This window comes from Ranitomeya variabilis, chromosome 8 (genome assembly GCF_051348905.1).
Source record: "Ranitomeya variabilis isolate aRanVar5 chromosome 8, aRanVar5.hap1, whole genome shotgun sequence".
Taxonomy (NCBI): domain Eukaryota; kingdom Metazoa; phylum Chordata; class Amphibia; order Anura; family Dendrobatidae; genus Ranitomeya; species Ranitomeya variabilis.
The window spans coordinates 70,391,496-70,406,373 of record NC_135239.1 but is presented as its reverse complement, the minus strand read 5'-3'; the positions used below and the strand labels follow the sequence as shown (position 1 = coordinate 70,406,373).

Genomic DNA, 14,878 nt, shown 5'->3' with positions numbered 1-14,878 from the left:
TCTAACTTGGTAAACCAACTGGCCCCCCTAATCCGGGCAAACAGATCGGACAACAGTTGCAAGGGGTACTGAAATTTGACCGTGATGTTATTTAGAAGGCGATAATCTATACAGGGTCTCAGAGAACCATCCTTCTTGGCCACAAAAAAGAACCCCGCACCCAAAGGGGACGAGGACGGGCGAATGTGCCCCTTCTCCAAGGACTCCTTTATATAACTCCGCATAGCGGCATGTTCAGGTACAGATAAATTAAAAAGTCGTCCCTTAGGGAACTTACTACCAGGAATCAGATTTATGGCACAATCACAATCCCTATGAGGAGGTAGGGCACTGGATTTGGGCTCATCAAATACATCCTGGTAGTCCGACAAAAATTCAGGGACTTCAGAAGGAGTAGAAGAAGCAATTGACACCAAAGGGGCATCGCCATGAATTCCCTGGCAACCCCAACTTGACACAGACATTACTTTCCAATCCAGGACTGGATTATGAGTCTGCAGCCATGGCAGACCCAACACGACAACATCATGCAAATTATGTAGCACAAGAAAGCGAATCACCTCCTGATGTGCAGGAGCCATGCACATGGTCACTTGGGTCCAGTACTGAGGTTTATTCTTGGCCAATGGCATAGCATCAATTCCCTTTAGTGGAATAGGAAATTGTAAAAGCTCCAAGATAAAACCACAGCGCCTGGCAAATGACAAATCCATCAAATTCAGGGCGGCACCTGAATCCACAAAAGCCATAACTGAGTAGGATGACAGAGAGCAAATCAAAGTAACAGACAAAATGAATTTAGGTTGTACAGTACCAATGGTGACAGACTTGGTGAACCTTTTTGTGCACTTAGAACACTCTGAGATAACATGAGCAGAATCACCACAGTAAAAGCACAACCCATTCTGACGTCTGTGGTTTTGCCGTTCAACTCTGGTCAGAATCCTGTCGCATTGCATAGGCTCAGGTTTCTGCTCAGAAAATTCCGCCAGATGGTGCACAGGTTTGCGTTCCCGCAAACACCGATCAATCTGAATGGCCAAAGACATTGACTCATTCAGACCCGCAGGCGTGGGGAACCCCACCATAACATCTTTAAGGGCTTCAGACAGACCCTTTCTGAAAATCGCCGCCAGGGCGCACTCATTCCATTGAGTGAGCACAGACCACTTCCTAAACTTCTGACAGTAAACCTCTGCTTCATCTTGACCCTGAGAGAGAGCCAGCAAAACCTTCTCTGCTTGGTCTACCAGATTTGGTTCCTCATAAAGCACTCCAAGCGCCAGAAAAAACGCATCCACATTTAGCAATGCAGGATCTCCTGGCGCCAGAGAGAATGCCCAATCTTGAGGGTCGCCACGTAACAAAGAGATAATAATTTTAACTTGCTGAACAGAATCACCAGAGGAGCGAGGTCTCAGAGAAAGGAATAACTTACAATTATTCTTAAAGTTCAAAAACCTAGATCTGTCTCCGGAGAACAGTTCAGGAATTGGTATTTTAGGCTCTGACATAGGACTGCGGACTACATAATCCTGAATGCCCTGCACCCTTGCAGTGAGATGATCCACACTAGAAGACAGACTCTGAATGTCCATAACTGCAGCTGAATTCAGAACCACCCAGAGATTAAGAGGAGGAGAGAGACTAAACACAGTGCAGAGAAAAAAAAAAATGACTTCAGGATTTCTCTTCTCCCTCTTCTGCTGCATTAACACTTTGTGGCCTGCTGTACTGTTATGGTCCGCTGGTAAGACCTCAAAACTGACCTGACACATATGACCAGAATATAGGACAAGTTCTGGGGATGTGGCAGCTATACTGACCGCAATCCTGATCCTATCCACACACAATAAAGGCAGCCGTGGAGCGTTCATAAAATCCTAGACGCCACATTCACAGCCTGAGAAACTGACTACCCCTAGAGAGAAAGCAAAGACCTCACTTGCCTCAGAGAAATAACCCCAAAGTTATAGATAGCCCCCACAAATAATAACGGTGAGTTAAGGGGAAAAGACAAACGTAGAAATGAAACAGGTTAAGCAAATGAGGCCCGCTAATACTAGATAGACAGAAAATAGATAGGAGTCTGTGCGGTCAGTACAAAAACTATCAAAAATAAACCACGCAGAGAATGCAAGAACCCCCACACCGACTCACGATGTGAGGGGCGCACTCTGCACCCCAGAACTAACCAGCAAGCAAAAATCACATAAAAGCAAGCTGGACTGAACTCATTATATAGTGAGAAACGTTTTCAAGGAAATAATGAGCAAACAAACTTAGCTTCTCCAGCAGGAGACTGGTCACAAGGAATATTCAGGAGCTCTCAGAAACAGGACTGAATACACCGACAGCAGGCAACAAATGAAGGGCCAGGTGAATTAAATAGGCCCAGCATAGCAGGAAATGAATCAGCAGAGCCCAGCCAAGACCAGCCATATCGCTAAAGGCCACCAGAGGGAGCCCTAGAACAAACTCACACAGTACCGCTCACGACCACAGGAGGGAGCCCGAGAACGGAATTCACAACAAGGACCATCCCGAATAGGGTCACCACGACGTGGTGGGATGGCTTTTACATTTTTTTAAAATCAAAATTACGTTAATTAAGCACCTTATGTTATTATATCATTTTCACGCACTACTGCTGTTTACTTACAGCAAGGTATTTGCTTATTATGTTTTTATCTTGGGTTTTGAAGCTGCAGTAACTTAAAAACTGTAGTTTTGGCACCATAATTTATTTTGTGGATGTGCAAATAAGTTCATATAATTTATACGATGTGATTTTCTGGATTTTATTTTTCATATTCTATCTCTCAATGTTAAAATTAACCTACCCTTAAAATTATAGACTGTTCATGTGTTTATTAGTGAGCATACTTACAAAATCAGCAAGTTTACATAAGGATACTGGTTGCGGAACACAGAAAATGGTGTCAATTTTAGCACAAACCTGCACCCATAGCTGGAGCAAATTTGACTTTTTGGTGCACACACACAAAGAGTTCCTACAAATTTATTAAGAGGTGTGCACCTTTTAAAAAATGTGCCTCATCTCATGTGGTCTCTTTAATAAGACCAGCATAAAAACAGGCAGTTTTAATCAATTCTACCCACTTAGCTTCATATATAAAAACTTTCTAAATTAAAAATATCTTTGTTGCCCAAAGCAACTAATCAAAGCTCAGCTTTTATTTAAAAAAATGAAATACAAAAAATGAAAATTGCACTCTGATTGTTTGCGATGGGCAACAAGGACAGTTTTCTTTTAGACAGTTTTGATAATTCTGCCCCAATCATTTTATGTCTAATACAAGGCCCGCAGATGCAGTTAATGACACAGGATCTATTCCTCCTCCTTATGTAAGTATAAAAGATATGTTATATAGAAGAAACACATTTATTTACAAGATATATCACTTTCAGTAAAATTAATAAGCACTAAATGGATATAAATAAAAGTCAACATTTATTAAGTTGCATTGTCTGCAAAGTTGTTAAAAAAACTCAAATTCCACAATACTTTAATTTGTTTTCAGACTTTAGAAGTCCAAACTGCACCGAACCTTATAAAAACCATTCTCATTTTAGTAAACTTAGTGCAATCTACTCAAGATATGTTTTTAGACCACAACATGAGACGCCGTCTTAACAAAGCAGTTCCATAATGTTTAATACAAGTGATCGACTTACCCCCTGAGCGCCACATGTTAATATTTGAGCTTTAGCATCTGAGGTGGTAAAAGTTCCAGTAATCCCATTTCCTCCCACTAATCTGGCTTCAAGGAGGAATCCTTTAAAGAAGTCCGAAGTAACTTTAGGCTGTATAGTCACTGAAATTAAAAAGTATGAAATAATTAGAGATCGGTCAGGGTCAATAATGAATGGATTATTTTTATGGGGTAAAACATTATACAAATGTATAAATTACAGTTCTTTACAGGCTGTATAGAGACATAATACAAACCCAGTAGTATTAGGCACCACTGAGGTCACGTTTCCCAGATGCCAAAGTGTTAAAGTAGTGACCACCCACAGAGGCGGCATACGGCAATGTACAGGGTGTAAGTGCTCTTAGTAAGGAATCTTTGTTGTCATGTCGGACGCTGTTCAGACCAGGTCGTTCGACAGACAGCGGTAATTCCGCTTTTGACCACTATTTGCTCATTGGCGTCGGCTAGATTCCATCTAGCTGTTCCGGGGTTGATTTACCTGATCCTCGGATTGGAAGCTGGGCCACGCCCATTGCCTTTAAATAGCTCTCCTGACCATTGGGTGTCGCCGATTATAGCTTCTGTCTTGCGCGTTGTTATCTCGGTCTGGAGTGGAGAGCTGGTGGTTGGAGATTCGTTGCTGGTGGTGTATTTTCCTTTGTCTTATTTACTCCTTCCTATATTTGTATTTATTTTGCCCTGCACATTTATAGTGTATTCCTGAGTGACTGCGGCGTGGTGTATATTTTCCTTTATCCTTGTCTGTGCTAACTGTGGGTATTGGTGTATTACATTCACCGGGTGGTGGGTGGAGGTTTCAGCCCAGGGTTGAAACAGAAGACAGGGTGAGGTTCGAGGCCTGGACATGCACACCATCAGTGTAAACTTCAGGTAGAGGGTCAGTCAGGATTTCCCTAGTCTAAAGGAAATTGCAGGGGCCCGGGTTATTAGTTCTCGCCCACCTAGTCTCCCCGTGACATTTGTTCATTGTTTTGCAAGTATGCAATCGTCACAAGTTTCTTTTTAAGTAGTAAATTCCTTTAAATTTTAGACTGTTTTACATAGGACAAGGACTAAATACAGGAAAACACAGAAACCTGCAGGATCTACTCTACCTAATGATAGTGTTGGGCTATAATTACTTCCCACATCTCTAACAATAACCTATGGAAAATACAAATCTGCAATTTTCCCTCTGGGTTTGATTCTAATTAACGCTCAGGCGCACAGTAAACCTGAACCAGCTGACGCCTATCTGGACGGCTCCAATCTGTAAACTCTATGAGGAATAGTCTAGTTTATCTGGGATTATAGTTTTGGTAGCTTTGAAGGGAAACGTGAAATTAATTAACCCATGCACTGCCATCTGCAACATGAAAAACAGCAATGGTTTGCGGCGCTAATCCTTCTAGCTAACACCTAATCCCCACCTGAACTAACCCTAAAAAAAGACATAAAATAAATAAACACAATCACAATGTAATGCTAAATATAATAGAGCCAGGGGTTAATGGCCCATATAGTGTCTTATAACAATGTACTTACTGCAGGCTGGAAAAGCTGAAAGTACTAATACAGAATGACAAAAACTGGGATAATGTATGTTTAGCAGTAAAATGTATTGACAATCTGCCTTAAGCATTAGATGTACTGGAAACATTAATCGCTCAAAATAATAAATGTTTCCAACACTAATCTTCAATGTTTCCAACACAAATGTGACAAATGGCTGAAGGGAGATCAGTAACAATGAATATAAATGTGATGCTGCCTGACCATCCAAGTGTGCAGTTTCAATAACGGCGGTTACACTGACCTGCTGGGGTTGGAGGGACCGGGACTCTTCACCCGTCTGATGTAAGCATGTTGGTGTTGTCTTTTATTAGCAGATTATAGCGAGCATGGTTCTATTTCTGTGGATGGACAGCAAGCCTTCATAGTTATCCATTTGGAAACTGATGTAAGGCGGTATATTTGCAGCTTTAGTTCCTTGCTCTATATTATGGTGGCCATTTTTTCTTTCACCCGCATTAGGCTTTTTGTAAGCGGTATATATTGAGTGGGTTGTCATTAGATATACATGGACCCAGCTGCGTTATAAGCACACCTATGCCTGCATGTATTGATGGGAGTGAATAGTAACCTTGTGAGTCCCTCACAATCTGAGATAGCCAAGTTTTTTTGCCTTTTTTGCCTTATTGCTCTTGTTTTTGTTTTAATATGGGATAAATAAAAATAATTGTTATATTATGAACATGGTGTGCTTTTGTCTGTTTCATTGCTGTTGGTAGCTATTCTATTGATACTGATTGTTTTCTACATTCTACTTTTGTAGCAAAATATGGATTTGATAGTACAGTAGTAAAACCCTCAGCAGCAGCTTACCGGTAATAACGTCACCAGGTACAAAAGTAGTTTTGGACACAGTGATAATGTACGGTGCCACCGATGACTGAGGACCATTGTTCCCATGAGTTGGAAGCATGCTGTCACAGGAAGCACTTATTTGTCCACTTGGGTATCCAAAAACTGTCACCGAACATCCAATAACGCAAATAAGTAACGCTGTAAAATGCTCCATTTCTACCTGCAGAGAAAGGAAAGTTGTCAAAAACAATTTTCTGTGCATATTACATCTATATTCTGAAAATAGAACCTGAATAGGAATCCAGGGGACTAAATGTCGTAAAATCTAATGATATTGCACTTTATTGTTAATGTTCTCTGCATTTTCGTACTGGGTTAACTAAGAGAAATGATAAAGAAGAAGCTTTAAAACAAGAAAGATTAAGCTAAATCACACCACAATCAGATGGACCAGTTGATCATATGGCTGGCCGTATAGAACTAGACACTTTTTGTATATCGTTGACTGCACAAACAGCAACAAAATCTCTACGTTCTTCAGCCAAATAGCATGAGCACATGGAGGTAAAGAGATTGTGTTAGCAAATACATCTACAAGGCATCATAGATATATAAACGTAGCCTTAACCCCTTATTCATTCGATGGCTGTTGGCTAGATGATGCTTTGTCCGATTGTTTGGCCAACAGCCATTTCAGCTGCCTATCCCATGCACAGAGACGAGCGCTCTTATGTTGCCCAATGACAAAGAAGCCGAGTGACATGTCAGTCGGCGCTTTCTCTGGGAGAACAAAATGATTGGCAATGTGAAATCAGACATGCTAGATCGACTTCTTCTGTGACAATCAATTGTCAGGTGACTCCAGACATAGAGTGTAGGCTCAACCTGTCGATATCAAAGGTTCTGGATATTTTAGTTTCTAGCCGTCCACCACAGGTATACGTTGGGAGGATTTCATGATATACACTCACCGGCCACTTTATTAGGTACACCATGCTAGTAACGGGTTGGACCCCCTTTTGCCTTCAGAACTGCCTCAATTCTTCGTGGCATAGATTCAACAAGGTGCTGGAAGCATTCCTCAGAGATTTTGGTCCATATTGACATGATGGCATCACACAGTTGCCGCAGATTTGTCGGCTGCACATCCCAAAGATGCTCCATACAAGGCAGGATGGATCCATGCTTTCATGTTGTTTACGCCAAATTCTGACCCTACCATCCGAATGTCGCAGCAGAAATCGAGACTCATCAGACCAAGCAACGTTTTTCCAATCTTCTACTGTCCAATTTCGATGAGCTTGTACAAATTGTAGCCTCAGTTTCCTGTTCTTAGCTGAAAGGAGTGGTACCCGGTGTGGTCTTCTGCTGCTGTAGCCCATCTGCCTCAAAGTTCGACGCACTGTGCGTTCAGAGATGCTCTTAGGCCTACCTTGGTTGTAACGGGTGGCGATTTGAGTCACTGTTGCCTTTCTATCAGCTCGAACCAGTCTGCCCATTCTCCTCTGACTTCTGGCATCAACAAGGCATTTCCGCCCACAGAACTGCCGCTCACTGGATTTTTTTTCTTTTTCGGACCATTCTCTGTAAACCCTAGAGATGGTTTTGCGTGAAAATCCCAGTAGATCAGCAGTTTCTGAAATACTCAGACCAGCCCTTCTGGCACCAACAACCATGCCACGTTCAAAGGCACTCAAATCACCTTTCTTCCCCATACTGATGCTCGGTTTGAACTGCAGGAGATTGTCTTGACCATGTCTACATGCCTAAATGCACTGAGTTGCCGCCATGTGATTGGCTGATTACAAATTAAGTGTTAACAAGAAGTTGGACAGGTGTACCTAATAAAGTGGCCAGTGAGTGTATAGCTGTCTGACAGTTTCTGCCGTGGGGCATGAAGTTACCCCCACAACCTCGGTCTTCTGGCTACCGGTATCTGCGCTCAGCATGGAGGAAGCCCAGTCGCAGCTTCTCTCTCCAGCTCTTTACTCTCTTTTGCTTCTTCTCCCTCCCAGTCTCCTACAGACTGCTCTGCTTTCTTTTCCCTTCCTAGGAGCCACAGAATCACTCGTCTCCACGGCCCCAGCTTTTCTTCCTCACTCCTTGCTCTCCTCTCACCAACTGCCTAACTCTCCCCAACTGCCTAGCAACTGACTCCTCCTCCCAACCAGAGAGAGCAGCTCCCCTGAAGTCGGGCTCCCCCTTCTAGCCTAGAGTCAGAACAGTGTTGTTTGTTCTGAATACCTGTTAAAGGGATCCTTCCTCATTTCCAAGCATAACATCACTCTCCCCGTGAGGAAAGCAATGCCACTGTAACAACCGGTTACCTGGGGTGTTACATTAACGTGAAAGATAAGAAAAACAAGTTAGATTATACTCACCTAGGGGCGGTCCCGGTGTGGTCCGGTCTAATGGGCGTCGCGGTCTGGGTCCAGCGCCTCCCATCTTCATGCGATGATGTCCTCTTCCTTGCTTCATGTCATGGCTCCTGCGCAGGCGTACTTTATCTGCCCTGTTGAGGGCAGGGCAAAGTACTGCAGTGCGCAGGTGCTGGGAAAGGTCAACAGGGCAGATAAAGTACACCTGCTCAGGAGCCGTGACAGGAAGCAAGGAAGAGGACGTCATCGCATGAAGAAGGGAGGCACTGGACCCAGACCGCGATGCCCATCGGACTGGACCACCCCTGGGTGAGTATAATCTAACTTGTTTTTCTTATCTTTCAGGTTACATCGGGGGTTTATCTAGAGCATTACAGAATGCTGTAGATAAGCCCCTGATGGCGGTGGCCGCAGCTTATAGGCCAAAAATGGGGTGACAGATTCAATTTAAACGAACTGACGTTACTGAATCCACTGTTTTCCAACACTGCATATCCTGTTGCCATTGAACCGTTCATTTTGCCACTGTTTATTTCCCCGTTTAACTGTTTGCCTCCCTGCTTGTAGTATCCCCTGTTAAAGTAAAGTTGTTAACTCATGCTCTGCCTTCTGTCTGTCACTACATTGCGCAAACTGCTCACACTTTGCGTAGTTGGCAGGCTGCAGTCCACAGGCATGGAAGTGACAGACCAAGTGGCTGTGGGTGCCCCAAGGGCCAGTATACCGCTAGGGGCAATGTTGAGCAACCTCCCAAAGTTTACAGGGAGCAACACTTTGTTATAGGACTGGACTGAGCGGGTCAAGGGTATCTTGAGAATGCACCCCATGACCCCCGCGATGCAGGCAGAGATTGCCATGATGGCCCTGGATGGAGAGGCGAGGTGCTTCCTCATGTTCCGGCCCCCGCATGAGCGAGACACCTTTAATAAGGTGTTACAAATTCTAGAGGTGATGCAAGGGGACCCCAGGGACATTGGAGAATTGCGCATGCGCTTGTTTAGCCATGTCCAAATGGAGGAGGAGTCTGTGACACAATACATGAATGCGCTGAAGGAGATCCATGCTGTGATTGCTAAGCAGGATGACGTAGGAATAGGACCCCCTGATATTGTTCTGAGAGACTAGCTAGTGGCAGGCTTTAGAGACGCGCTGCTTAAACAGGCCTTGCGAGAGCGCTTGCGGGTTAATCAGCGTATGTCCTTTCTGGAAGTTGGGGCGGAAGCGTATGCACGCGAGCAGGAGCAGAGGGTGACAGTCCTGGTGGGGAAGGTCCGGAGCGGGGAGGTATCCGTTTAGCTGACAACTGAACCAAGTTGGGTGAGAGAACTCCGGAAGGGAATCCAGGACATGCGACAGGAATGGTCCGACTTAAAGAAAACACCTTCAGTACCCCTGGACCCCCCTGGAGGCAGAACTGATCCTGAACCCTGCCTGGAAACAAGACGGCCTCATGCAGAAAGGCTGCCAATATGTTTCACCTGTGGAGACACTGGACATTATGCTCGAGGGTGCGTGCACTGGGGAAGATCCCTCCACCACCACCCAGAGCCTGAGAAGCCAGGAAAGAGAGAAAGAAGTCCCACAAGGTTAGGTTCCCTGAGTCCTCTTGTCTGGGCTGAAATAGATGGTTGGGCCGTCCTCTGTTTAGTTGATACCGGTTCCCAAGTAACCACCATGCCCGAGACTTATTTCCGATGACATTTCCCCGAGGCGATGCGGCCTGAATGGGGCTCAGTGATCAAATTGACGGTGGCCAATCAGTTGCCCATCCCGGTCGCAGAGGTGGTCTGGATACAAATCATTGTGTGTGGCAAAGATGTGGGCCGGAAAGGAGTCGTGCTGACCGCTGGGGACCCTGGAAATGATCACCCTGTGACTTTAGGAATGAACGTGTTGAAAGAACTTGGGAACATCCTTGTCAGCGAGTCAGCAGATTTGTTTCTGAATTGATGGAGCCCCCACACCCCTCAGAGAAAAGTGTTCCAACAGTTGATACGGGTGGCCCAGGCCCATGAGACGTCGATTGAATGAAAAACATTGGGTAAGGTGGTCACTCCGGTCGCCGCCAACCTCGTCTTACCACCAGGTCAGACTGTGCTCACTCTACCCATCTGAGCCTGTACTCCCTTTGAAGGAGTAGAAGTGCAGATCGAGCCAGCTTTTATGGATCAACTACCTCCAGGGCTCCTCGTTACACGGTTGTTAGCCACTGTTCACGATGGTCATGTACTGGTGCGATGTGTCAATCTGGGAGAAGACGATCTCATGCTCTCGCCCAAGAGTGAAGTAGCACAGGTAATGGGAATGCTGAAAGAGCTGATACAACCAGAGGCGATTCAGTTGGTGGTGAAACAGGGGGATCCCTGGACAGTGGCTGTAACGGTGTCCTCCAAGTAGCCATACAATCACCTAAAAGAAAGACGCCGAATCCTGGAGCAGATGCAGGCCGAGCTCACAGAACTCTCACTCCAACAGGTACAACAAGTGGAGGCAGTACTAGAGCGATATCAGGATGTTTTTGCTCATCATGATGATGATTTTGGGTGTACCACAGCCATCACCCACGAGATTCCAATGGGAAACACCACACTCATTCGGGAGCGATATCGACAAATCCCACCACAAATGTACCAGGAAGTGAAAGAGATGTTGGCGCATATGCTGCAGAGTGGGGTCATCTGAGAGAGCCAAAGTCCGTGGGCCGTGCCAACTGTCCTAGTACGGAAGAAGGACGGGACCCTGCGCTTCTGCGTAGACTACCGGAAACTGAACGCCTGTACCATGCGAGACTCGTACCCACTAATGAGAATTGAGGAATCCATTGTCTGCCCTGGGAAAAGCGAAGTACTTCTCGTCGTTGGATCTGGCCAGTGGATATTGGCAAGTCCCCTGAGCATGACTGGGCAAAGACAGTATTCATATTGCACATGGGAATTCAATTGGATGCGTTTCGGCCTTACCAACACACCTTGCACCTTCCAACGATTGATGGAGAGATGTGTGGGAGACTTGAACTTTGAGGCTACCCTCATCTATTTGGATGAAATCATTGTTTATGCATCCACCTTTGAGGGACACCTGCAACTGCTGGAGCAAGTGCTGAGCCGGCTACAGAAGCATGGCCTGAAAGTGAAACCCCGGAAGTGTCGTCTCTTTCGCAAGCAGATTGAATATCTGAGACATGTGGTGTCCGCTGAAGGAGTGAGACCATCGCGTGAGAAGATCGCAGCAGTACAGGATTGGCCCACCCCGAAAACCGTGAAGGATGTCCGGGCCTTTCTGGGACTTACCGGGTACTATCAACAGTTCATGAAAAACTTCACTCATATTGCTAATACGCTGCTGGAGTTGTTGAAAGAGGTGCCATCCGGCACAAAGAATCAAACCATCTAGTGGGGAGATAGCCAGGAAGAAGCAGCTTCCTGAGCCCTAAAAATGGCCCTGACTGAAGCACCCGTGTTGGCCTATGCAGACTTCTTTCAACCCTTCATACTTCACACTGATGAAAGCCTGCATGGACTAGGAGCTGTATTGTCACTAATGCAGAATGGAAAAGAGCGAGTGATTGCTTATGTGAGCCAGTCCCTCCACGACTCTGAACAAAATCCAGATAATTATAGTTTTTTCAGGCTGGAACTACTGGTGTTGGTATAGGCCATGATTGGGAAATTCGCTGAGTACCTCTCTGGGTCTGAAGTCTTGGTACGCACCGATAACAATCCTCTGGCCCACCTGGAAAACGTGAAACTGGGGGCTCTGGAGCAGAGATGGGTGGCTCATATGGCCAAGTACTGATACAAGAACACGCATCGATGAGGAGCTGAGAATACGCGTATTATGGAACCCCCCAGCACCCAGAATATGTTGTGCAGTTATATGTATGTATAATAGGTTCCATGTGAGATGCATGTCCCTAATGCATCAGCCCACAGGCTGTGCCCCTTTGCAGAGGGGACAATATATCCCCCTTCTGACCTCCCCCACCTTTGTAATTCCCACAGTAAATATCGGCAGGCTCCGGCCACCTGCGGCTATTGTAATGTATGTCTGGCCAGCCGCTTTTCAATTGGCCTGCCCTCTGTATCTGTGTGATATATATTCTGTGTCCTGTGAGTAAAGTTTTGTCACACTGGAAATACGTGGAGAAGCAGTGATCTTTTATATGCGCCCATGTAACCAAGCAATTCCAGCCAGCGTCCTTCATTCAGACTCCAGCCAAAGCAGAGTGGACCTCCTGAAACACGGGGTGGTACTGAAAGAGGTACTCCAGCATGGTAGACCCCGTTACAATGCATGCTGATGCTTTATCCAAGATAACTCACGAGCAACCTAGGCACATCCGGGATGAAGAACTGGAGGCCGAAGAGATTCCTGGATTTCAGAATTCTGCCAGGACGCTGGCGGCAATGCAGGGACAGATCGGGGAGGCATCTGGAAAACATACACTGGGACGAGCCCATGATGACTGGGTATGGCTGCAGCAGGAAGATGGGGTGCTTGCTCAGTTGAGGCAGTGAGTGGCCTTGAAACAATTTCCCAGCCAAAGAGAGAGAGAGAGGCGCCCTGTCCCCAGGAACCCTGCAGATCTTACGGCAGTGGGAGAGGCTCCAACTGGAAGATGGCCTGCTGTATCAGAAAGTGCAGTTAGCACGGGAGTTGGGAGTCAGCTGGCAAGTAGTTCTCGCAGAAAAGTTGCTTAACGAGGTGGCCACAGAAGCTCATGAGAGAGAGGCCCACTTTGACCCGGAGAAGACGTTCCAGTGGCTGCAGAAGCTGGTCTACCATTCTCGACTGAAGAATGCAGTAGATGAAGCCTGTCAGCAATGCAGGAAATGTGAACTCACTAAGCCTCCAGAACAGAGGGCCCCTACACAGACCATCGTGACTTCTGCTCCTCTGGAGGGGTTAATGATCGACTACTTGACCATGGATCCAGCTCACCTGGGGTGTGAACACTGTCTGGTGATGAGCGATCATTTTACTAAATTTGCTGTGGTAACTCTAACCCAGGATAAGACTGCTGAGTCGGCGGCACAGGCCATTTGCAGAGACTTTATCCGAGCGTACGGTTGTCTGAAGAGAATTCACTCTGACCAAGGCGCCTGCTCTCAAGGATGAGTGATGGAAGAACTACATCGCCTGTACCAGATTGAGAAGTCCAGGACAACACCCTACCATCCACCAGGAAATGGAGCCTGAAAGCATTTCAATCAGACGTTGATACAGATACTGAGAACATTGGAGGAAGATAGGAAAGTTTGCTGGCCTGAGTATGTGGCTGAATTAGTCTGTGTGTACAACAACTGGGTGCACAGCACAACTGGATACACGCACTACACCCTGCTGTTTGGCCAAAAAGGGCAAGAAATCACTGAGCTGGAATTGGATCCAGAGGAGGACTACCCACGGACGGGGGTGTCCACCTGGGTCCATGAACATCGGTATCATTTGCAGACTCTCCATCGACTTGTGCAGACCAAGTTTTGGGAGCTTGAACACCATGAGACGACTCTCCTGCGAGGGACAGCTGTCATGATTCTCAATGGCGAGAGAACATAGCCCAGCATATATGAGAACTAGCTCTTGGAAGATGGAAACTATACTGACCATGAACTAAACCTGCCGCACAACTAGAAGTGGCCGGGTAGCATGCCTACGTTTTTTTATCCCTAGATGCCCAGCGCCAGCCGGAGAACTACCTAATCCTAGCAGAGGAAAAGACAGTCCTGGCTCACCTCTAGAGAAATTTTTCCCAAAAGGCAGACAGAGGCCCCCACATATATTGGCGGTGATTTTAGATGAAATGACAAACGTAGTATGAAAATAGGTTTAGCAAAAATCGAGGTCCGCTTTCTAGATAGCAAGAAGACAGAAAGGGCACTTTCATGGTCAGCAGAAAACTCTATCAAAACACCATCCAGAAATTACTTTAAGACTCTAGCATTAACTCATAACACCAGAGTGGCAATTTCCGCTCACAAGAGCTTTCCAGACACAGTAACGAAACAGCAGCTGTGAACAGGAACAAAATGCAAAAACACACAAGGACAAAAGTCCAACTTAGCTGGGAGTTGTCTAGTAGCAGGAACATGCACAGAAAGGCTTCTGATTACATTGTTGACCGGCATGAAACTGACAGAGGAGCAAGGTTATATAGCGACTCCCACATCCTGATAGGAGCAGGTGAACAGAGGGGATGATGCACACAAGTACAATTCCACAAGTGGCCACCGGGGGAGCCCAGAATCCAATTTCACAACAGTACCCCCCCCTCAAGGAGGGGGCACCGAACCCTCACCAGAACCACCAGGGCGATCAGGATGAGCCCTATGAAAGGCACGGACAAGATCGGAGGCATGAACATCAGAGGCAGTGACCCAAGAATTATCCTCCTGACCGTATCCCTTCCATTTG

The 14,878-nt window shown here is 46.0% G+C and overlaps 1 protein-coding gene and 1 pseudogene across 1 annotated transcript in view; one reads left to right on the top strand and one right to left on the bottom strand.

The window, feature by feature from the left end:
• LOC143788492 (putative ferric-chelate reductase 1) overlaps positions 1 to 14,878 on the bottom strand; it is a 62,815-nt gene that overhangs the window by 39,802 nt on the left and 8,135 nt on the right. The window contains exons 2-3 of the mRNA XM_077278188.1: positions 6,105 to 6,306; positions 3,700 to 3,839 (exon numbers count right to left, since the gene is read on the bottom strand). Coding sequence (XP_077134303.1) covers positions 3,700 to 3,839; positions 6,105 to 6,300 — 336 coding nt within the window. The 5' untranslated portion in view covers positions 6,301 to 6,306. The remainder of the gene's footprint in view (positions 1 to 3,699; positions 3,840 to 6,104; positions 6,307 to 14,878) is intronic.
• Positions 10,178 to 14,878, top strand: part of LOC143788809 (uncharacterized) — a 69,749-nt pseudogene continuing 65,048 nt past the window's right edge.